This window comes from Mus musculus, chromosome 2, assembly GCF_000001635.26.
Source record: "Mus musculus strain C57BL/6J chromosome 2, GRCm38.p6 C57BL/6J".
NCBI lineage: Eukaryota > Metazoa > Chordata > Mammalia > Rodentia > Muridae > Mus > Mus musculus.
This window is the reverse complement of record NC_000068.7, coordinates 9,869,327-9,890,799: the sequence shown is the minus strand read 5'-3', so window position 1 is coordinate 9,890,799 and position 21,473 is coordinate 9,869,327. Positions and strand designations below refer to the sequence as shown.

Below are 21,473 nucleotides of genomic sequence, written 5' to 3'. Positions count from 1 at the left end.
GCTTCCAGCAACCCTGGCGTGAACTACTGTTATCACCACTGAATGAGGCAATGTCATTTCTTGTCACACACACACACACACACACACACACACACACACACACACAGAGAGAGAGAGAGAGAGAGAGAGAGAGAGACAGACAGACAGACAGACAGACAGAGACAGAGAGACAGACAGACAGAGACAGAGACAAAGAGAGAGACAGAGACAGAAATTGAAATTTCAACCGGAAAGCAACTCCGTTGTAAAATCAGACAGCGACTCGTGGTTTCTTAGAGCACTATCCTTGTACTGTGCTCAGGCGATGTCCAGTAATCAGGAATAAATGCCTCAGAGCCTTTCCCTCACTTCCCCCTTCATCTCCACTTTTTGTTTTCCTTTTCGACACAGGGGTTCTCAGTCCTGCTTTGTACACCAGGCTGACCAGCTAGAGACCCACCTGCCTCTGCCTCCGGAGTGCTGAGGACAGGGCAATCTATTAAAGGGGTGCTACTGCGCTGGACCCTCTCTCTTTACCTCATTCCCTTCCCACTTCAATACTCCCCCCCCCCGCCCCCCAACTCCCCTGTCCACCCTTCTGTCTGTTAAGAGAATCAGATCATGCCTTTAGCCCCAGCCAGACCACTGTAGTTCTTAGGATTTTCTTTTTTAGCCTCCAAGTTTCTTTGGAAGCCCAACTTCCTCCAGTTAAGACTTTTGGGAGCAATGACGGGGTTGGGGGTGGGGCACGCGACCGCATTTTCACAGCTCTTTACGTTTTAGAGCAGTGTTCAATCCGGAGCCGGTGTCGGCAGAAGGGAAGGAGCGCGGCGAGGCCGGCAGAGCAGACCCGAGGAGACCTGGGGGACAGAAGGTGCTCGCGAGGGAGCTTTAGTAAGAGGAGTGGGAGAGGGAAGAAAGTCTGCTTTGGTTCGGAAGTGCCCCTATAGGACGTACATTCTAAGGAAAAAGAGGCTTTCAAATTGGAGGCGAACTTGTTGAAGGTAAGGAGAAAGAGGAGGAGGGACAGCAGGGACCTTAAAGGGGGACAAGAAGCATTGAATGGGAAGTGAATGGGAAGCATGGGGAAACCGTAAAAAGCCCCACCCGCCCGCGAGACCCAGAAGTGAGATCTAGATACCGCTGGGTGCAGGGGATTGGGAGGATCAACTGTTGTAGTCACGTGGGCACATGCGTGCCTCTCTGGTCTCTGCTCCAGCCCCCATCCAGTCGCGCGTAAGGAGGAAGGGTACTTGTGTCTCTTACGCTTCCCGGAAGCCAGTCACATCTTCCCAGGACCCACGGCTTTCCTGGACAGTTCATAGGGTGCATTAGGGCAACAGGTTGGGCATAGGTTGTTAAGAGCATGGCTCCAGCCTAGTCCTCACAGCTTACTGGAGAGTGTGACTCTGCCACTTGGTGGCGGAGAGCTGGAGCGACAGGGCTGGGGACTGGCAGGATTGCTTTGGCGAAGATGGTTCTTCCGGGTTCCCCAATGGACCAGAAGATCCCCTTCTTTCCTTTTGCCAGATTGGCAAATGGTGTTCTCAGCTTGCTCCACTCTTGGGTTCATCGCACCCCAGAGGACGCCCCGCCGAGGCGCAGACGGGTTGGTGTCTAAATGGAAAGAATTTCAGGTTTGTGGAGGTAGAGACAGGTCGCTGACAGTATCTAGGAGAAAAGCGTGCCTATCCTGGTATCACCCACTCTGCAACGTGACATCCATCACCCGGTAGCTCTCGCCACTCCACGGGTGCCGACTAACACTTTCGGGACTCCCAGCTTCTCCTTTCTCCTCTGTCTTCCGCCCCACCTCAACAGTTCCGTAGGCTCTGACCGGTCTCCTTCTCCCAGGAGTTGACCACCCCAAAGCTGAACACTGAGTCACCTCTTTCTACCCAACCGGTTGGAGCAGCCCCAACTTATTGACTTCATGGTTCAGCCACGGACAAAACTTTGTTTTATTTCTCCCCAAGGATATATTTATTTTAAAAGTCAGCCTCCATATTTTTTTTGCAAAAATATTGTGAAGGGAAAATTCAACCTGCCAAAACAAATGGACCCTGACCCTTTTCTACCTCGGTGTTTGAAGGGTTTCATTTCACTCTAGCTGAAATGTACTCGTGGTAGATTCTCTTGGTACATGATTCAGATGCCCTTGCTATTGGATGGGAATGGGAAGGTGTGTGTGTGTGTGTGTGTGTGTGTGTGTGTGTGTTTACTCCAAGCAGGACACTGCAGTTATCTGGGTCCTGGGTAGGGCAAACAGCTTCATTTCCTTTATAGAATTTTCCCTTGACTGCTTCTAGTTCCTGTTTTTATTTTTTTATTTTTCTCCTCAAAAATAAAATTTCCTCATGAAATAATTTAAGACAATTGGGACCCATAGGATCCTTTTAACTCTGATGAATATTCTTCTATGCCTGGATTAGACAGCAGCAATCAAGTCCAGCCAAAAACATTCAAATTCTATTTTACTAATCCCGACTAAAGGGTGGTGGTGGCCGCTGCAGCAGTGGTGTGAAGTAAAGGCAAAGAGACTACTTTTGGGAATGGGGGTGCCCGTATAAACCCAAACCTTGAGAGAAAGAAAACACTTTTGAAGGCTTACTAGTTTGTTAGCTCTTCATACGATGTTCACTCCTGACCGTGCCCATAGAACCTCTTATTGAACCATTTGTTCAAAAGTGAGAAGAAAATGCTTCAAACACGTTTGTGCCTATGATAATGGCCCATTCCACAGGGCAGTGTCATTTATAGTGTTAATTCCAACCCGGTCTGGAGACAGTGGGCTGGCTTTGTAGGCACCAGGAGCAGGTCACATTTCAGGCAATGTTTCTTGCCCACCCGGTCCAACTCAGTTTCACACACCTCTGATGTGCGGTTTGTGTGTTTGCAAAAGGGGATGGTATTCATTCCCTCCCTCCCCCTCCTTCTTTCCTCCTCCCCCCTCCTCCTACCCCTTTGCAACCCGGAAGAGCTCTGCTGTCTACACTGAGCCAAGGGAGGCAGAGGGGAGGGGGCTCTTAGCAAGGATTCACATCAGCCAGGTTTTACCTCTGGCTGGAAGCCTGGCTGAGATGCAGTGAAGCAGCCGCCGCTGCTGTGGGAGCGTCAGCAACAGTGAAGTCTGCCTGTCATTTCTACCTTCAGATCTCCAGCAAGGCGGGTGGAAAAAAAACAAAAAAACAAAAACCAAACCAGCTGGCCTTCAGGAGAGAGCTGCCCTGGTCAGTGAGTACATAGCTATCTCCTTTTCCTCTGTTATCCTTCTCCTTGATTCCCATGGCGAGAATTAAGAGGAGGTCTCCGCCATGGGGATAGCTGCCTCTGAAAGAAAGTGAACCAGACCCCAGCCCTTTATTGTTCTTTCTGGGCACTGGAAGTCTTTGGCTTTCTGCAGTGACCTTGGGTGATCATGGTGTGGAAGTGTGTGGATGCCCTTGTTTGGAAGAAGGAGCTAGCAGAACTTGGGGTGCAAAGAAAAACTGAATGGGGGGTAATAAGAGCTGCTAGAATGCTTGGGAAGAGCTCTGCGTAGATGCTTTTCACTGTCAGGAGAACAGGACATTAGAGGAGCTAGCCCATCTACCCAGGACAGAGCATTCTCTAAAGGTGGCTGCAGTGCCCAAGTGTCAATGCCATGTTTACCTTTCCCTGCTTTACGAGCCTTACATGGTTAGGCTCATTGTCTGCATATCATTGAAGAAACGTGCACTGGGAGACAAAGTTGGAGCCCAGATGTGTCAACGTCTGGCAGCCCCCCAGGGTAGCTGGTGGTTGGTAGGCACCCTTGTTTACAGAAGCACCCCGAGGTGGGAGAGAAACCCAGCTTCCCAGAGAGTGTGACCAGGGTTCTGTGCAGTGAGAAAGCAGAGGGGATAAAATTTGGATATTTTTCCTGGGACAGCAGACCAGCAGACCTCCAGTTCCAATATACCATTCAGAAATAGAACACACACACACACACACACACACACACACACACACACACACACACACACACAGGATAATGTTAAAATGCAAGGAAAGGAGAGTCTGGTGAATCTGAGATATGAGCAGAGCCGTTGCTTTATTATTTTTTTTAAAGGCGATTTCTTTAATAGAGCAGGGTAACAAACTGACAGGTGTGATTCCATCCAGAATAGGAATGAAGTAGCTGTGCCCGCTGGACCCCTTGCTGTAGGTGTAGTTCCATATTTTTTGACATCTCCTCCCCTTATAGACCACACCAGGACCCTGAAATCACAGTTTGAGAGACCCAGAATTCTGAAGGGGGACAAATAATGAAGGTACCCTTTGTGCAGCCCCTCACTCTTCCGCAGTGGTGGTAGTGGGCTGTCCCCCCAGCGGCAGGTTATTTCTAAACAAGAAGCTTGGCTGCCCAAATCGCTATATGTGGGGAAGAGGGCTTCCTATAAAATGAGAACAAAAATGTTCTCTATCAGTTTGCACTAGGTCTAGATGTAATTTCTGTCCTGCTAGAACAAGACTCATGCAGGCATCAATGAACTCTGTTTACTGATTGATTTAGCATTAGGATTTAGCAGAAGGCCCAGCTTCAAGGTTCAAGCCAGTGGCTCAATGCGGCCTAAGGTTTCTGGCTCTGGGACACAACAGGGCATAGAGAATAGCATGCATGGCAGTGGTTGACATCACCTTCTACATAATTGGTCTTTGCTAGCAGCCCCAGATTCTCTAGTCCTCTTCTGTTACAATCCAAAGCCCAGGGCAGGCGATCTGCATTTTCCTTTATTTCCTATGTTGACTCTGCCTTCTTGCAGAAAATGTGTAGTGGGGTTCAGGCATAGGTGGAGTGAAAAGATGGGTGCAAGCCTTAGGACAGGTAGTGTCCTTCTGTGTGTTTGCCAATTGCCCAAAGCCACACAGAAAGGCCAAGGAAGTTGCAGGTGTATGGAAGTCCTAAGGCTTCCATCTTTTTTGACAATTTGTGTGCCCTGCAGTGAAGACTTTGATAGAGAAATAAGAATTCTGACCCCGTGAGTAGGACCGAAGGGGAAACCTTCTGTTCTTTAGCCCAGGGCTATTTTGACTCTCTCTTGGCTACCCCGAGGGTTGTTTTATTCTTGATGGCTAAGCCATTTCACACTTGAATATGTGTTGCTTTCCAGGTATGCCTTTGAGTACCAATACAATAGTTCTGATCACCCTTCCCCATCAACGGTTGGAATAACCCCAATAACCCAGGAGGTTCATTAACTGTGGGGGAGAGAGCACCCTTTGCTTCCTTTGGTGGTCGATAGGGGCTAGGGTGATGTTGAATGCGTGTACAGTTAACTTGGATGATGACAGGCCGGTTGCCAGGTGCTCTCAGAGGTCCGGGTTTGTCCAGAGGAGGGGGTCTGCCAGGAGCTAGTGATGGGTAAGCACTTGGTGGTTGCTTTATTTTATGTAACAAATGGCTGGAGCTCAGTTTGCTGGGGTCGCAGGCTGTGGAGGGTGCCTCAGTAAGCCCGGACCTGGACCGGAGAGTTCCAGGCAGGCCGGCAGGCCGGCAAATAGTAGCTCTGGGCAAAGAGCCCATGATGCCGGGAAGTCTGAGCCAGGCATAACCACGATCTTTTCTATAGGCTCACCATCGCATCCAATGACACTAATGATGATTCCTATTTAAAAAAAAACAAAAACAAAAACAAAAACCAAAGCGGCCTCTGCTTGTCCCAGGATCTGAAGCAGCTCTCCTCCCGCTTTTCTACCTTTGCTGTGAAGCCCCCTCATCCCTCGACTATGGTGGATTGTCTCTCCACAATCAGTATTCCAATTCCTTAAGCTAATCTGGAGACACAAAAGTCCCACATCGACAAGATAAAGCCCACTTTCTCCTTTTGAAACCACCAAAGCTTCAGAAGAGAGTAGGCTGATGATGCAGGCAGGCACTGGGGACTGGGGAGCGCCTTAGCTAGCCCGGGGAACCTAGAGGCCAGGTTGAACCTGGGAGGTCAGCAAGGCTGGCTCTCCTCAGTTTCACTGCATTTTCTTTAAGATGAAGGGGCCTGTGTGTTTGTTTAAGTGGTCGAACCCCAACCACCTGGCTCGGGATTTTCTTGGATGCCGTAAGCAATTCTAGGTGCTTCAAAGGTGGGGCCTGGGGCTTCACTGGGAGCAGGCCAGGTCTAGAGGCAGCGAATATCCTACTGAAAAAGATTGATGCCAAAGGGCAGGGAAGCGGCTCCTGGAGCCGGCACTTCCCAGTGGGTCACCCTCATCCCTTCCGCTTTCCCACGGTCCCTCCACGGATAGCTAGAAAGTGCACACTCTCTTCTTTCTGGAATAGTTCTTTCTCTTCCTGCCCTAGGCTTAAGCTCCCTAGTCGCCACCTCCAACGCATGTGCTTTGTTCAATTCGAAACCAGAAATCCCCGGTCTTCTCCCTGTCCGCCTGCCCCTTTCCGCTTCACCCCTATCTACCCCCCCCTTTAAAAAATCTCTTATAATCAGGGGTTTTCTCAAGCGGGGAAAATAGTATTGGCTGAGGGAGGGCAAGAATCCTCCGAAGATGAAGGAGAGGGCTGGGCTGGGGGGGGGGCGGGGGCGGAGTGCGAGGTGGGTTATTGCCCAGCGCTTCTCTTCTCTGGTAGTTTCCACGTCGTTACCTCGCTCCTCCTGGCTTGGGCAGCTTTCCTCCGGTGTTTTAAACTGTGATAGATGAGTAAACAAACAAACAAAAAAATCAAAACACATATCCAAAACAGTGGCTCATTTCGCATGGAAAATGGACCCCAGACCCGGGGCGGGTGGGCGTGGGAGCCGGGAGATCTGCGGGTGCATAGCCTTTTCATTTAAATTCCCATGGGTCCCCCCACCCCCAGGCTTCTACAGCCAGCTTCTTCTCCTGGCCAGTGACTTTTAGCAACCTTCTTTCTTTACATCACTAAAGTTCCCATGTCTACTGTTTTAATTGGAAAGGTGTCTCCGTTGAGGAGCAGGAAGCCTCAGCCAGCATGGCCCCGCTGCTTGCTTCGTTTTCCACCGCGGTTTGATTTTGCTCTCTTCTCTGTATTTCAGCTCATGCGGGGAAAAAAGAGAAAAGAGGACATGGTGAAAGCTAAGGTGATAACGTAATATGTGTTTAACCTATGAGGTCCGGGTCGCCGAGGCAAAGTGGCCTCCCCAGCCGTTTTGTAAGCTCAAGCCAGGCTGACTGGTGGCGCCTTGGGACTGTGTCCCCGGCATAACCCTCCTGCTCCGCAGCTGGCGAACTATTTATACAGCTTTACCTGTACTATTCTCGTATCCAGTAAAAAACCCTCGCCTGGCCTGGGTAACTTAATCCGGAGGTTAAAACGGAGGAGGGGGTACAGGGGCTGGCTCCAGAGGAGAGGAAGTGTGTTGTGAGACTTAAGCAGGGTCTCTTCTTTGCTCCTCCCCGGATTGGGAAGGCAATTAGGATTTAGTTCGAGAAACCGAGGCGGGGAAGTAAGATTGAGACTTGGATCCATGTCCCAGTCTTCCCGGCTTTTCTCCTCTCAAACAGGCACTGTGGATTGACCAGGCGGCCGCAGCTCCAACCCATGCTCCAAGAAAGAACAGTGGTCCGGGGGATGACCAAGGATGAGTCTCCTACCGTGGCTTGCTTGGGGGCAGATCTAGCTCCCCCTCCCGCCTTTCTTTTACAACTTCCATGCCTAAGACAAAATGATCAAGGAACCCAACCCGTACCTTCACAACCAGACCCTCCGGGTTATCCCAGGCCTGCATATCGCAGAGCCCGGGCGGGGATTGCAGCGTGCACGGAATCGAATTAAACGCATCTCGGTGGTTATTGTCTCTCGCTAATTGCTTCAACAATGGCCACTGTTAAAACGGATACACCCAATTAAAGGTCCCGCGCGGTCTCCCTGGGTTCTCGCCACCGCCCCGCTTCCCTAGTCCGAGGCGATGTAGACCTCCGGGTTGTGAACCGGTGGTAAGGGGGTACCGGCGCCGGCCTGGATACCTCTGCCCTTCGCTTCCTTCCCAGACGCACAGCGACCACGGTCTTTTCACTTCGTTTTCTATTAATCAATCGCATGGAAGGAAGATTGATCGAGCTGGAATGGGAAGTGACTTTTTCCCTAGTCCTTGGGTCGTCGGGGTCCCGGGCTGTGAATTTAATTTCTGGCCTTCGGTGCTGCTCTGCTTTCTCCCCGACCTCCCAGCCCTTCAGGTTCCGGGCTTCACTTCAGTCGGTAACCGCGCCATCAGATCCGCCCAGGCCGGCGCCTTGGCTCCGGGAGGAGGGACAAGGCAGCACGCCCCGCTCCGCTTCGTTTTCCAGCCTGCAAACATTTGCTGCCTCTAGGAGAATCCTACTATTCCGCTTGCGCTCGGCGTGCAAAGTCCCTAAGTAAACACGCTCAAATGACAGCCCTAGGCATTCCGAGGCACGCTTTCTACCCCTGCCCAGGATTAGTAACTATAGTACTTCGACCCCCGGGGTTTGGCTTTGCAGGTCACTCTCTGGAGGGCTGCGCTCAACAACCCCCCCACCCCCGCGACCCCCAAAGTAGCATCTTTTCGCATCTCGGCCCCGCGGAGCTCGCCTGGTCTCTCTCGGAGTCAGGTTCGGGTTGTTGACTCTGGGTGGATTTCTACCTTCTGGGTCCATGGCCCCAAGTGATGAGGCCCAATCACTCGCTAAACCTTTTTTTTCAATCAGGGCTTCCAAATTCTGAAGGGGACCGGTTGTGTCTACTTCTAGAGGGATGGGGTCGCCCTAGTGAAGGCGAGTGGGAGGGACCTGAGGATGGGCAAGTGTGTGTGTGTGTGTGTGTGTGTGTGTGTGTGTGTGTGTAGGGGGGTGAGGGGTGTCTCAGCTTACTCCACGCATAGAGTAAGTCAGATCCATTTCTTACCCTTTCCCCAAGAGGGCACACATACCCTGCTCAACTTGACGCCTCCAGCAGCAGCCTCAAGGCCTGGGTTTTCAGATAGGCCAAATTGACTCCGGCTATCCAAGTACAACAGCCCCAGATCCCGGTTCTAGCTGAGCCTTTGCCTGCTCCGCTCCAGATGCTGAGTCCCCAGGGAACCGTAGCGTTCGTCAGCCCCTTACCCTATAGAGAGAGGCCTCATGAACTGCAGGAGCCAAAGACTCCAGGCAGCAGCGGCAACAGCATTCTCCTTGATGGCTTTCTCTTGCCTTTCCCCCAGCTCCGCCAGATGCTCCAGGGGAAGAAGGGGAATGCGGTACACCGAGCCAGACCCGGTGTGCCTTGGGGTTGTGGTGGTGGTGGCACCCCAGGTCTTTAAGGGGGCACCCAGACGTCCCTTAACGAGGCCCGGATCAGCTTTGTAGCTCTCTGGAACTGAAGGATTGGGACCACCTTTCCCTCCGGCCTCAAGCCCCCTCCCCTCCCCCACCACCCGCCAAGGGAAGAGGAAGCCCGGCCTGCATTTGCGAGCAAGGCGGGTCAGACCGGCGCCTGTCCTGGCCCAGACCCCCGGAGTCCAGCTCTCCGCCTCAGGCCACGCGCCGCAGCCTCTCCGGACTCGATCCCTTCCCCCTTCTTCCCGGTGGGTCTCGGAGCCGACCTCGGCCCTCCCTCTCCGGTATCCCCCTCCTCTCTTTTTCCCTCCCCCTCCCCTGCTCTGTGTTTCTGACTCTGGGGCCGGCCCGTGACGTCAAACCCAGTGTGGCGTCGGCGAGACTGGCCGGCGCGGGCCATCAAAAGAGCAACGTCCTCTTTCCCAATTACCCACTGTCAGTCCGGGAACAGGGGCGGACCGGCTGGGAATTACATGTTAAATACCCCCTACAGGCTGGATCCAGTGCCCGGGGCGCCTAGCCTCAGGCCCCCTACCCCTCTCTGCCAACCCTAAACTACCTCAGACCTGGAGGGGCCTATTAGATATTTTGTTTTTCCAAGGGAGGGGAGTGTCTTTGCATCCAGTCTAGCTCCTCTGGTGATTGAATTAAGACGAATAATCCTCTCCATCCCCACTACTACATCTATTAGAGAGGCGCCCCTACTAGGGAAGCCATCCTTTTCAGAAGTATATTCTTTTTCAGTCTTTAAAAATACGTTCTAAGCCGTATAGACTAACATGTTCAGTTCTTGGCGTCAGCAGCTTTCTTTCTTGTCTCCAGAAGGATTTCTTTTGCGCATTAAAAAAATTATTATTATTATCATCTACATCTCGGTGCCCGGGACCAAAGAGATATGCTTACTCGAGACTTTTCTCGAAGCTGTGAACTAGGGACTGGCTGACTGATGCCTTATACAACTCATGAGTGATACAGCAATAGTATTTTTCCCTTTTAAACTCTCATTCTAGATCTTAATCCCGGGCCTTTTAGCAAAAATGTGTGTGCGGTCTTCTCTGCTTGTTTATGGAATGGTTTCCGGTGAATGTTAGACAGCAACTAAATAATTAAAAGGTTTTGAGAGCGCCGTGAGCTGGAAGAGATGCTGGCAGCTTGATTGGCCCAGGAGAGATGGGTTGGTCAAAGAGTGAAAGTAAAAAAATCGATATTCTAAGACTGGGCCGCCCTCATAAACGTGGGACCAAGGGGTGCAGGGTGAACTCAGAAGGGAGGGAAGACTCGTTTTTAAAAAAAAGGTATCTTCGTAATTTGTATTTAGAAATTCAGCCTTGATTTCAGTCAAAGATCAGATGTAAAAGGGGGGGGGGTGTCAGGAGAAGCTCCAAACCCAAGCCCGCAGGGCACATTTCTAAATAAATTTTGTCTTCTTCAAGGGTTGTATTGTAAAAAGAACGCACCTTCCCTCTCCCCGCACTCCACTGGCTTCAAGGTAGATATTGATGGCTTTTCTCCACAGTAGAATAGAAGAAGTTACTTGGAACTTTTAAGAAAGGGCTTGTCGGGAATCCAAGTTTTGAATAAGTGGGAAATATTATGGGGTAAAGAAATGAAGAGGGGATGACGCCTTCAGTTCCAGTAACCCTCTAAAGCCAAGCTCTCTGCCCTGGAGGGTGGAATGGGAACACCTCTTACACTGCCCTGGGGTGCACCCGAAGTCTCTTTCGGACCTTGCTCATCCGGGCAGTGTTTTCTGGACCCAGGCTGCAGAAACCTCAACGCCACTAGGGGATGCAGTGACTCAAAGGACGGAACAGGGCCGCAGAGGTTGGAGCCCGTGGGGCGGGGCGACTGCGGCCCGGTCGTGGTATCTCCCGATGATTGGTCCTTACAAATGGCCCCGCCCTCGTCCGCCCAGCCTCTCTACTGGGCGTCTTCCAGCCTCTCTCCTGTGTCAGCTTGCGGCCCTCCCACCAGACCCTGTCCCAGAGACCCAAAATGTCCAGGGAAGTTGCGGCTGGGTCCACCCCGGAGGTCAGGGTTGGATATTATAGAGGGGACCGTTTTCCTCGGGTGAAAGCAGAATAAAGTAGCACCCCGAGCTAGGCGAAGAGAAAAGTTAGGCTATCGCAGCAAAGATCAAGTTAGTTGTACACGGTACTTCGGGGACCAGTGAGCCTAGGTCTCGCTAAGCCAGCTTTTTATGCATCGCGTTGTCACTAAGGTCAAAAGCACACATTGATGATATCATTAGATCCGAAAAAGACAGCTGCAACAGCTGACGCTGTTCGTTCTGGAGAGGTTTGGGAAAGCAAGCAGAGACCATAACAATAACGCGGGCGTCCGAATCAAAGCCCAGGTCCTCCGCGCGATTCAGCAGCCTCCCGGAAAGCTGGTTCGGAGGCAAATCTTCAGTTACTTCGCCATGAAACTTTTCTAATCTGTTTTACATGCACATAGCCCCTAAGCTGATATAAACTGAAAAACGTTCTGGCTTGAATCCTAATTTAAAAGTTTGCTCATTTTTAAAAAAGTATCGAAAAGTCTGCTTATGGAAATTAGCTTTATGAATGGGGCAGCCGGGTTTCACTCGTACGGAATAATCTACTGAGCCCGAATGAATCGGCTTTGCTACATTTAAAGGGCCAGAGAGCGAATTCCCTCCTGCCTGTCCCCTCTGCCCCAAGCCCGGGCGGGCCTCGCCCACCCTGCCCGCGGCCCCTCTGCCCTAGGCGGCCCTTGGCGGCGCCCCTTTCCGGTCAGTAGAGGGGCGGGAGGAGGGGCGGCGGTGTGCCGGGGTGGGTGGGGGGGATGGGATGGGGGTGGAGGTGAAGTCCTGGAGCGGGTTTGGGTTGCAGTTTCCTTGTGCTGAGGATCGTGTCCCCTCCTGCCAGCGCCAGGCTCCTCCCCCTCGGCGCGGATGACACTAGAACCTCCTTAAGTTGCGTCGCGCCACAGCTGTCTGCGAACACTGAGCTGCCTGGCGCCGTCTTGATAGTTTCAGAAAGAATGCATTCCCTGTAAAAAAAAAATACTGAGAGAGGGAGAGGAGAAAGAGAGAGAGACTGAGAGAGCGAGACATAGAGAGCTACGCAATCTGACCGGGCAGGTCACACGCCTCCTCCTCCTCCTCTACGCTCCTTGCTACTCAGGTTGGTATTGTGACTTGTGACTTTTTTTTTTTTTTTAAGTTTGATATCACTCCCTCCTCTTGGAGGGACTGTTTGTGTGTGTGTGTTTGGGGGTTTGTTTGTTTGGTTTTTTGTAAACTAAAAGCTCAGCTTTCTCCTTTTGGAGGATTTGTAGTGGTTGGAAAGATCCTGGGGCCGGTGTCCTCCAGGGAGGACTTGTCCCCAAGTTTTAATTGCTTAGTCAGTCCTGGGCTCCTGCGAGCCTGGCTGTCGGAGGTGTGCTGCGGAGCTTGGCTTCTTTCCCTCCGGGTCTTCGCGTGCGTGTGCACGTCCCGGGTGAGTCGGCCCTGCAGGAAGCTTGCGAAGACCTAGTGCCCTCCAGAATTTCAGGTGTTAAAAGTTCTTACACCTCATTCAGGTCTCTCTTTCTCTCCCTTGCAGGTGATCGGAAGAGCAACCGTCTCTGAGCGCCAAGGAATCAGTGTGCAGTGTGGTCACACTCGGATTCCTCTCTCCCTCCTTTTTTTTTTTTTTTTTTTGACCCCTTTATTCCTCCGTGTCTGCTTTTTTTTTGGGGGGGGGGATCGCCCTCATTCTTTTCTTTTTCTTCTTTCCCTTCCTTTCTTTTGCTAAACTATCCCGCAAAGATTTTTCTTTCCTCCCTAAACCCTCCTTTTTGCTCTCCTTTTCTATACCCTTAACTGCAAACAAACCATTAAACGACCCCTCTCCTGGGCCTCCGACGGCAGGAGTCCGCGGACCTCCCAGGCCGACAGCCCTCCCTCTACCCGCGAGGGTTCCGGGCCGGGCGAGAGGGCGCGAGCACAGCCGAGGACATGGAGGTGACTGCGGACCAGCCGCGCTGGGTGAGCCACCATCACCCCGCGGTCCTCAACGGTCAGCACCCAGACACGCACCACCCGGGCCTCGGCCATTCGTACATGGAAGCTCAGTATCCGCTGACGGAAGAGGTGGACGTACTTTTTAACATCGATGGTCAAGGCAACCACGTCCCGTCCTACTACGGAAACTCCGTCAGGGCTACGGTGCAGAGGTATCCTCCGACCCACCACGGTGAGTCCACCTTGGCGCTGGAACCTTTTGGATCCGCGTTTGTTTTCCTGGGTCCACGAGACCGCCAGAGACCCTGGCTGGGCAGAGCAAGCCAAAGCTCCTAAGTGTGTTACTAGTTCATTTAAAAAAAGTATCGGGGGCCCGGAAATGGGCGAGGAAGCAGTGTCGCTGGTTGGGAGAGTTCTTCTTTTTTTCTTTTTTAAATAAAAGAGCGCACGTAGCAGGCACCTCTCTTTGCCGGTGTCCTTGGGGCCAGGCACACTCACCTGGCAAGCGCCGAAATGCAGTCCTGGTCCACACGAGGTTGTAGATTTTGCAGCCAGGGAGAAATCTCAAGCGCTGCCTGCAGGCGCCGAGCCTTTCAGGCCGGGCAGCAGTGCGGGCCAGGCCGGCCTGGAACTGGGCTCCCCCGAAGGACTTCCAGCTTCTTGTTAGCCGGTGAAGGGGTCTTTCGCCAGAGCCTTGCGTTTTGTTTCTCCATTTATATTTTCAGAAAAGGCCCAAATACGTGCATTTCTTTCTATTTCCTTTTGCTCTCCACCCTCAAAAGCTAGTGCATTTGAGTTTTAGGCGTCCTACCTACCGGTGGTGTGAGGAAGAGACTCTGGTGGTTGCCACGGTCCAGGGAGAGGAAAGCCTTAAGCTGAAGAGAAGTCGGGTTTGCTTAGACTCCCGGCTACACAGAATTTTCCTACGTCTTTGCTTTTAGTTTACTTACCAGCAATCCTGGCCGACTTTTCTCCTCCGGCCTACTGGAGTTTCTTCAGGCTCCTCAAAGATTTAGGCTACATCAAAGTTTCTTTTTAAGTAGGAGTGTTTCCAGTTGCCGCCTCCCCCTAACCATTCACCTTGAAAAATTTAGGGGAGTTCTGAGGTGTGTAAAGAAGAGAAAAAGAAAGAAACCCAACCTTGTGTGGTCGAGACAGGAGACTCTTAACACTCCCCAGATGTATGTTTATGCACCTAAACCAGCAAAAATACATTGTTTGTTTTTTTTTTTTTTTATTTTAAGGAAAGAAGGTGGGAGGTTTTTCTTAGCTAGCTCAGACCTGAGATCTGCTCAGGTCTCCCTTCTCAGAGTTAGCCTTGGCGCCTATGACATAGCCCCTTTGGCCAGCAGGCATCCTCTACCCTAGAGCCGCCAGGTTTCAAACAGACATTTCAAACAGACATTTCTGCGGATGGGGCGCTCTTTGCTTGGGTTGTGTGCAGATTAGCAGTTAAGTGGAAATGAGGTAGATCAGACCTAATGTTATTTACTATACAACTTCCTGCATAAAAAAAAAAAAGAACCTTAACCCTTGGCGTTCAAGAGAATTCTCCATCTCTCTTGATCTCCCCCCCTTCCTCTCGCTTAAGATTTTAGTTTCAGTATTGTTCTTAATGGTTGACTAGAATGTCAAATGGTGAGGCGGATACTGGATTGAAAGATCAATAAGGGTGTAGATTTGCGCTCCGAGTTTAAAGGTTACCCTACCAGAGAGTATGGGGCTTGGACAACTCATGACCGCCTTAACATTGTGTATTTTAAGTGAAGGCTAAACACACTGTGTGTATGAGTCACCCTTCGTTTGAAATAAACACATAAACTGGAATTTTGTGTCTCAGGTGAAAATTCACAGAACGCCCCAGAGAACAGGAAAAGAAGCCAAGGACTTCTTTTCTTTTCCTATGAGTTGGATGGGTGAAGAAAGAGAAGGGGGTGGGGTGGGGAGGGAATCCCAGAATTTAGATATGGTTACCTTCAAGGGTTTGGGCAATGAAAAAATTCCTTGCAAATTTCCATTTCAGACCTTCTGGAAGCAGCTTTGCCAATTCTAAGCAAGCATTGAAGTTTTCTGCCATTAACTCTCAAAAGCACCCTGCCTTCCCCTGCATTAGGTGTTGGGAGCTGGGCCTCTCTCTAGGGTTGAGGAGTGGTGTGGTCCTGCTTCACCGTTCAGGCCCCATCATTCACCCTGACTCTCTTATCAGCGCGGTTGGGATTAAGTCTGCGGTGGGAGAATCAGGGCCATTGAAAGAAACCAATAAATCAAGCAGGTTCTAGAGAGAGACCCCAGGGAATCTGGTTTAGACTGCTCATTTGGAGAGGACAAATAAGTCAAGGGACCTTTCTCCATGTCCTTGCAACTCTTCTGGAGTATTAGGACTGGGCCTTTCGTCTTAGAGTTGGCGAGTGTGGACAGGGCCTGCTTCTATCTTGAGGCATGTGGGCCTGGTACTCCTGGGACCACGGAGATTAGCGTATGTTTGAGCTCAATTGCGGTTGAGCCTGGAGGTTTGGCTGACTGGGAGGTTGGAAGCGCCAGGGGGAAATCTTCAGGTGTGTCTCAGGGCAGCTCTCACTGCGGTATTCTTCTTTTTTTTTTCTCCTCCTCATCTTCTCTCCCCCACTCGCCCCGCCGCCGCCATCGCTGGCATCACAGGGAGCCAGGTATGCCGCCCGCCTCTGCTGCACGGATCTCTGCCCTGGCTGGATGGCGGCAAAGCCCTGAGCAGCCACCACACCGCCTCGCCCTGGAACCTCAGCCCCTTCTCCAAGACGTCCATCCACCACGGCTCTCCGGGGCCTCTGTCCGTTTACCCTCCGGCTTCATCCTCTTCTCTGGCGGCCGGCCACTCCAGTCCTCATCTCTTCACCTTCCCGCCCACCCCGCCGAAAGACGTCTCCCCAGACCCGTCGCTGTCCACCCCGGGATCCGCCGGGTCGGCCAGGCAAGATGAGAAAGAGTGCCTCAAGTATCAGGTGCAGCTGCCAGATAGCATGAAGCTGGAGACGTCTCACTCTCGAGGCAGCATGACCACCCTGGGTGGGGCCTCATCCTCAGCCCACCACCCCATTACCACCTATCCGCCCTATGTGCCCGAGTACAGCTCTGGACTCTTCCCACCCAGCAGCCTGCTGGGAGGATCCCCTACCGGGTTCGGATGTAAGTCGAGGCCCAAGGCACGATCCAGCACAGGTAAGCGCCACCTCTACCCCTGGGAATCTTTTGCTCCCTCCTATTTGCGCTATATCCAGGTCAGGGCAAAAAAGGGGGTTTTCTTTACTCCAAACTAAGGGTCTCTGTGAGGGCTACAGGTATCCGCTAGCCCGCTTTTTCTTCCCTTCCTCTAGCTTGGGAAGAATGGGATGTGTCTTAATTCCTACTGACTTAGACAGCAGAGGGGAAGTGTGATCCAATTGTAACCCCCTGATCTATCTTCCCCAAGCCAGTGAGCTGGGAAAGGAGAAAGGCTAACAAAAACAAATGGAGACCCTCTTCTTTTGCCTGCTGAGGGACTTCTGGATTCAACCACTACCCTTTAGTTTCCAAGACCAAATGGAAGGCCCCAGGAATAAATCTGTAGTGTTTAAAGCTAAAACGAAACCTCCTCCAACCTAAACAAACACAGGTCCTTCCTATGACCCCTTTGGCCTCTTTCAGGCGGACTGTCCCTCTTAGCTCCACTCACAGAGGGTCACTGGGGCTATAGCCAAGGACTGTCCTTTACAGAGACCTGTATAAATAAAGTGTGTGTCTGTGTCATTTGGGGAGGAGGCAGACACTTTGTAAAAGGAGCAGGCTTTGCATGGAAAAGGGACTCCTAGCTGAACGTCTGAGGGCAGGAGGTGGTTCTCTGGTGGGATACAGGGGCAGAGGAGGACAAGTGTCATATCTAGTCAGTTCCCTACAGTGTCTTTTGGAGCATTCGGGCCCAGCTTACAACGATTCCTGGGAGTTGATTGGAGGCCAGGTGAGATAGATAGAAAGGCTGACCCTGCAGGTGTGTGCCTCTGCTCTCCCTGCCCCTGCCCCTTCCCTTTGCCTCAAAAGCAAAGAGAGTGTGTTTTCCAGCACACTGGGAGAGATAGTCTACGGAATAAGTCATTGCAGGAAAAGCATATACAGGCAGATTTTTTCTTTGCTTTAGAAATAAGACAGATTCATTCTCAATTTGTGGCGGCTGGAAACATTTCATTCAAATGAGATTGTGTATGTTTAGAAAAGATTTTGTGAGGATTGTTATATCTCCTGAGGTGTGTTCATTTCAGACTGGGCCATATCAACTACACAGATTGCAATGGTTACAAAAACAATCCATTGTCTATAAAGGGCTGTATGAGCAGTCATTAGGTTGTGCTTAGGTCTGGAAGACTTCAGAGGGTACTACAGGGCCAGCCAGCGAGCAGGAGAGCAGTTTCAGGATTTTCTTTTCTTTCTTTCTTCCTCCCTTTCTCTTTCTGTTTTTCTTCCTAGGGTGACATTCACTCTGACTGCCTGAGCAGGACTGTCTCTATTTAGTTGATATGTTTTAGCTAATCCAATTATTTTCAGACGGCTGCACGCGACAGTTGCATTGTTTATCCTGGGCCAGGAACTTTAATAGAGTCCGGATGCGGTTAGGCCGACAGAAAAACTCAGACCTGCATGTTCAGTACATGAAAGTAGGCAGGAGGGAGAAGGAGGTAGCCTCGTTGGTAGAGTCAAAAGGAGGGCTAGAGGAAGGAGAGCCGAGGGGGCAGTGTGGTCTGCTGAAGGTGCCTGGGCAAGAACGGGGCTTGTGGGAAGTGAGGGCGGTGGACTAGAAACAGCCAGAGGGGACTGTTTGCCTCCTAACGTTCCGCTGGGGGGCTAACATCAAGGAACAGAAGCCTGTGTGTTTTGAAGTTGCAGTGGGGTTTAAAAACAAAGCAAAACAGAAATGCTCTATACTGGCTAGGCTCTGAGGTCTGGGAAGAGCCTGCTCTCTGAGGCTGAAGTAGTGGCTGAGAGGGGGAGGGGAACTCTGACTTTCCAAAAGACTTTGCCGACCAGGTTTCTTTTCTGACTCCTTGGATCTGCACACTTTTTGCCCTTGGTTTGATCTGCTTCTCTTTCTCCTCTCTTTCTTTAAGCTTGTGACCGGGGATGGGGGTGGTGGTGAGGGGCAGAGACAGGTCAGTGCTGGGTGGACCCTTTCTAAACCAGATCATAGGCATAAAGTTTGTTTATTATTTTGGTGAAGGAGGGAAATTATTGTAATTTGGTTTTCTAGTTCCTCCTTTTAAACTCCTTTCTCACAGTCATAAAAAGCAAGAGTGGTGTGCCTGACCTGCAAAGGAGATGGGACTTTTGGAGTATAGAGAGAAGTTTCTAGAAGCCCTCCGGATGCAGAGGGTAGACTAGTCAGAATTCTTGTAGAGGGGATTCTCTTAGGTTTAGCGCTCTTCCCCGCCCTTCCCTTCCCTTCTTCCTTCCCTCTCCCTCCTCACCTTGCACTCCCTCTCCCCCTCTTCCTTTCTCTTTCCTCTTTGCAGAAGCTTTTATTGGAGGAGACAGAAAAGGGGTGCCAGTCAGGATTGTCCTGTGCTTCTTCAGAGAAAGCTGTGGTCAGGGCCTGCACTGCTCTCTTCACGACTTTGCTTTCGGTCTCATCTAGGTCCCGGATCTCTCTTTGTGAATCAAAGGCAAAGCTGCTGTTGTTGCTCCCTTCAACCCCTACCCCTGAAGGGCCATTTTTTCCCCCTCAGTTTCCCGGACCACTTTCTGGATGTGGGTATCTCCTTCCACCCTCCTGAGAAAAATATCTTACCCTCCTGTTCCTACACAGCCCAGTTTCAGGGTTTCGGTCAGAAGCCCAAGGGGCATTTGAAAATGGCTGTTGAATGTCAAAAGGCCTCACAGCTCTGTGGTTCTTGTCACCTAAGAGAGGTGTCTGCCTGGCAGCTCACAGCAGACAGGGGGTAAAGGCAAGGGGAAGACAGAAAGCAGGAGAGTCGGGCCCTCCATTAGGAAAATTGGCTGTGTACTGAAGTCACAGTAGAGGCAAGGAGAAATGACAAGAGAAAAACACACGCAAGGCAGCACAGTATGGAGTGAATCAAGACAGAAAATTGCTCTACTGTGCAGGGCTGTGCCTGAGAGCAACCGTTGTAGTTCTCTGCTTTCAAGAGCCCTCTGAAAAGGAAGCTGTCTTCCTCCCTCCTGCCTAACAGAGGAAAGGAAATCAGCCTGGCCACAGACTGGGAGGTCCCCTCAGCAGGGTCAGGGTGCCTAGGTATCTCTGCTGCTCAGGGCAGCAGCCTCCTGACTACCCTCCTACGGTGCCTGGTACAGGGAGTGAGCATGTAGCCAGCAAGCTTCAGTGTGCCTTTCTGCACAGTGCATACAGAGGAAAGGGAGCCTAAGTGGCCCCTGTGCAGACAGGATTAAAAAGCAGGCTTTGGCTGGATCATGGCCTATGCTGCTCTCTTCCAGCATGCTGGCTGTGGATGCAGTGGACATCTGAGAAGCCAGAGCCAAAAGGCCCCTTGGTCATGCATGGCTCTACAGCTGGTGCTTCCTCACCCACCCATCCTCAGTCTCCCCACAGCCACTAGCCAGGACCCATCAGAGTCTGATCCTACACAAACGTTGTCTGACTAGGAAGCGGCCCAGAACCTATGAGGAGAACTAGAAAGAGTTAGCCTAGTTCCTGGGGAAGTACCTCTGGCTGTCCGTGTGATGTTTTACATCTAGTCCCAGAGGCTCCAGGATTACAAGAGAGAGTTCTCCCCCAAACTAAGGAACCTTTTCTGTAATCCGGATTGGGGGAAAAATAAAAAAAACTCTGCTTAAATCATTTTTGCAAAGGCATATTTACACATGGTCCCTGAGTAATGGGGATGGTAAAATGAGAATATTTTTCATGGTTTTCTGGTCACTTGGTAGAAAGGGTTGGACTTAAATTGTGGTGATAACTTCTTAGAATGGCCCTGGAGAAAGCGACTCATATGAGTGTGAATGCCCCTTGCTCCTTTGGGTATGACCTGGGGCCTTTTTAAACGCATTAAGTCTTTTGCCTCCCAAAGTAGGTTTTGTTCCTTTTCTGGGAGGCCAAAATTCCCAATTGATCTTCTGGAGTTTCTTTCTTTACTTTGTTTGTCATTGATTAATCTCTCAAGACAAAGAGATCCCTTTAAGTGCAGGGCATCAAACCCAGTGCCTTGTACATGGTTAGACAAGTGCTCTAGTATTGCATGCGCGCGCGCGCACGCACACACACACACACACACACACACACACACACCCCATATATTTGAGGGGATATATATATTTTTTTTTCTACTTTTCCCTCTATCCTGAGTGTCTCCTCACCTCTGTGGTTTACTGTGGTTGAGCTGCCTGTCCCTGTAGGGGATTACGGTCTCCACTCCCTCCTTGGCTTGAGGAACTAACCATTCTAGTGTCTCTCTCTCCATTCCCCAAAGTAAAAGAGATTCTTGCAGACAGAATCTTTCTCCCCTTCGGATGTTGGAAAGAAGTCTCTTTGGCCACTTTTCTTCCATGGATCTATTTCTACGGAGGAACTTTCTGGAGTGGGTCCCTGTCTAGCTTTAGCCTTGCTCCTGGGAGTGAACAAACCTGACTGGGCTGCTTTTCTGTTTGTTTATTTGTGGTTTTGGAAAAAGAGAAGCTGCAGTGGGAGCCTCAGTTAATGAGGGGACCAGCATCCCCCCACCTCCTTGACTAACTTACCACTCCTCCTACTCTGTCTCTGACCTTTATTGTATCTGTTCTGCCCTCTTCTCTACTTGCTTTTCCCCTCTTGCAGATCTCCTGCCTAAAGGCTGATCTGTGCTTTCTTCCATCAGCCGTTGGCTGGCCAGGCTGGGGCTAAAGAGCTGACTTCAATTCCTCTAACAGCAGCTGCAAACCTATGGGAGATGTTGGCAGTTTTTGAAAGGGAGACTGTGAGGATAGTGGATGAGTCGATCCTGCTATGTCTTAATTGATGACTTTGTAACTAGGGGCATTTATAGTTTTATTGGAAGTTAAAAAATGTGACGTTTTAGCTACTCAATCAGCCAATTGATCAATGTATACGTCCATCTATTATCTGTTTATCTCTCTAGCCATTGGTTAATCTTTCTTTTCTTCCCATCCTGATCTATGTTACCTAGTCGGTCTATATAGAAGGGCCCGGTGACGAACTGGATCACCGTCCCTTGCTTCTTTTACTTTTCCTTTGGAGGAAAATGAAAGCAGTCTTTGGCTTTGGCCACAGACTGATCTGTGCACA

The 21,473-nt window shown here is 50.9% G+C and overlaps 1 protein-coding gene and 2 long non-coding RNA genes across 9 annotated transcripts in view; 2 read left to right on the top strand and 1 right to left on the bottom strand.

The window, feature by feature from the left end:
- Positions 1 to 1,259: 1,259 nt before the first annotated feature.
- On the top strand, positions 1,260 to 7,759 carry 9230102O04Rik (RIKEN cDNA 9230102O04 gene). The gene is made up of 4 exons (NR_040511.1): positions 1,260 to 1,588; positions 3,133 to 3,209; positions 7,005 to 7,049; positions 7,474 to 7,759. It is a non-coding gene; the product is annotated as an RIKEN cDNA 9230102O04 gene (long non-coding RNA).
- The window catches only part of Gata3 (GATA binding protein 3), a 30,876-nt gene continuing 12,249 nt past the window's right edge, over positions 2,847 to 21,473 (top strand). For 4 of the 7 annotated variants that reach the window (NM_001355112.1, NM_001355110.1, NM_001355111.1 and 1 more), the window contains exons 1-3: positions 12,200 to 12,395; positions 12,816 to 13,448; positions 15,875 to 16,411. In NM_001355112.1, the coding sequence (NP_001342041.1) occupies positions 13,211 to 13,448; positions 15,875 to 16,411 (775 nt within the window). In that variant the 5' untranslated portion in view covers positions 12,200 to 12,395; positions 12,816 to 13,210. Of the gene's footprint in view, positions 3,214 to 12,199; positions 12,396 to 12,425; positions 12,711 to 12,792; positions 13,449 to 15,874; positions 16,412 to 21,473 lie in introns of those variants that run through there. The other 3 variants (XM_030247532.1, XM_006497354.1, XM_030247533.1) reach the window with 3 other exon arrangements.
- Positions 4,033 to 9,554, bottom strand: 4930412O13Rik (RIKEN cDNA 4930412O13 gene). Its single transcript, NR_024257.1, has 5 exons — positions 9,121 to 9,554; positions 8,859 to 9,034; positions 7,936 to 8,257; positions 7,659 to 7,793; positions 4,033 to 7,004 (listed from the first exon to the last, which is right to left on the bottom strand). It is a non-coding gene; the product is annotated as an RIKEN cDNA 4930412O13 gene (long non-coding RNA).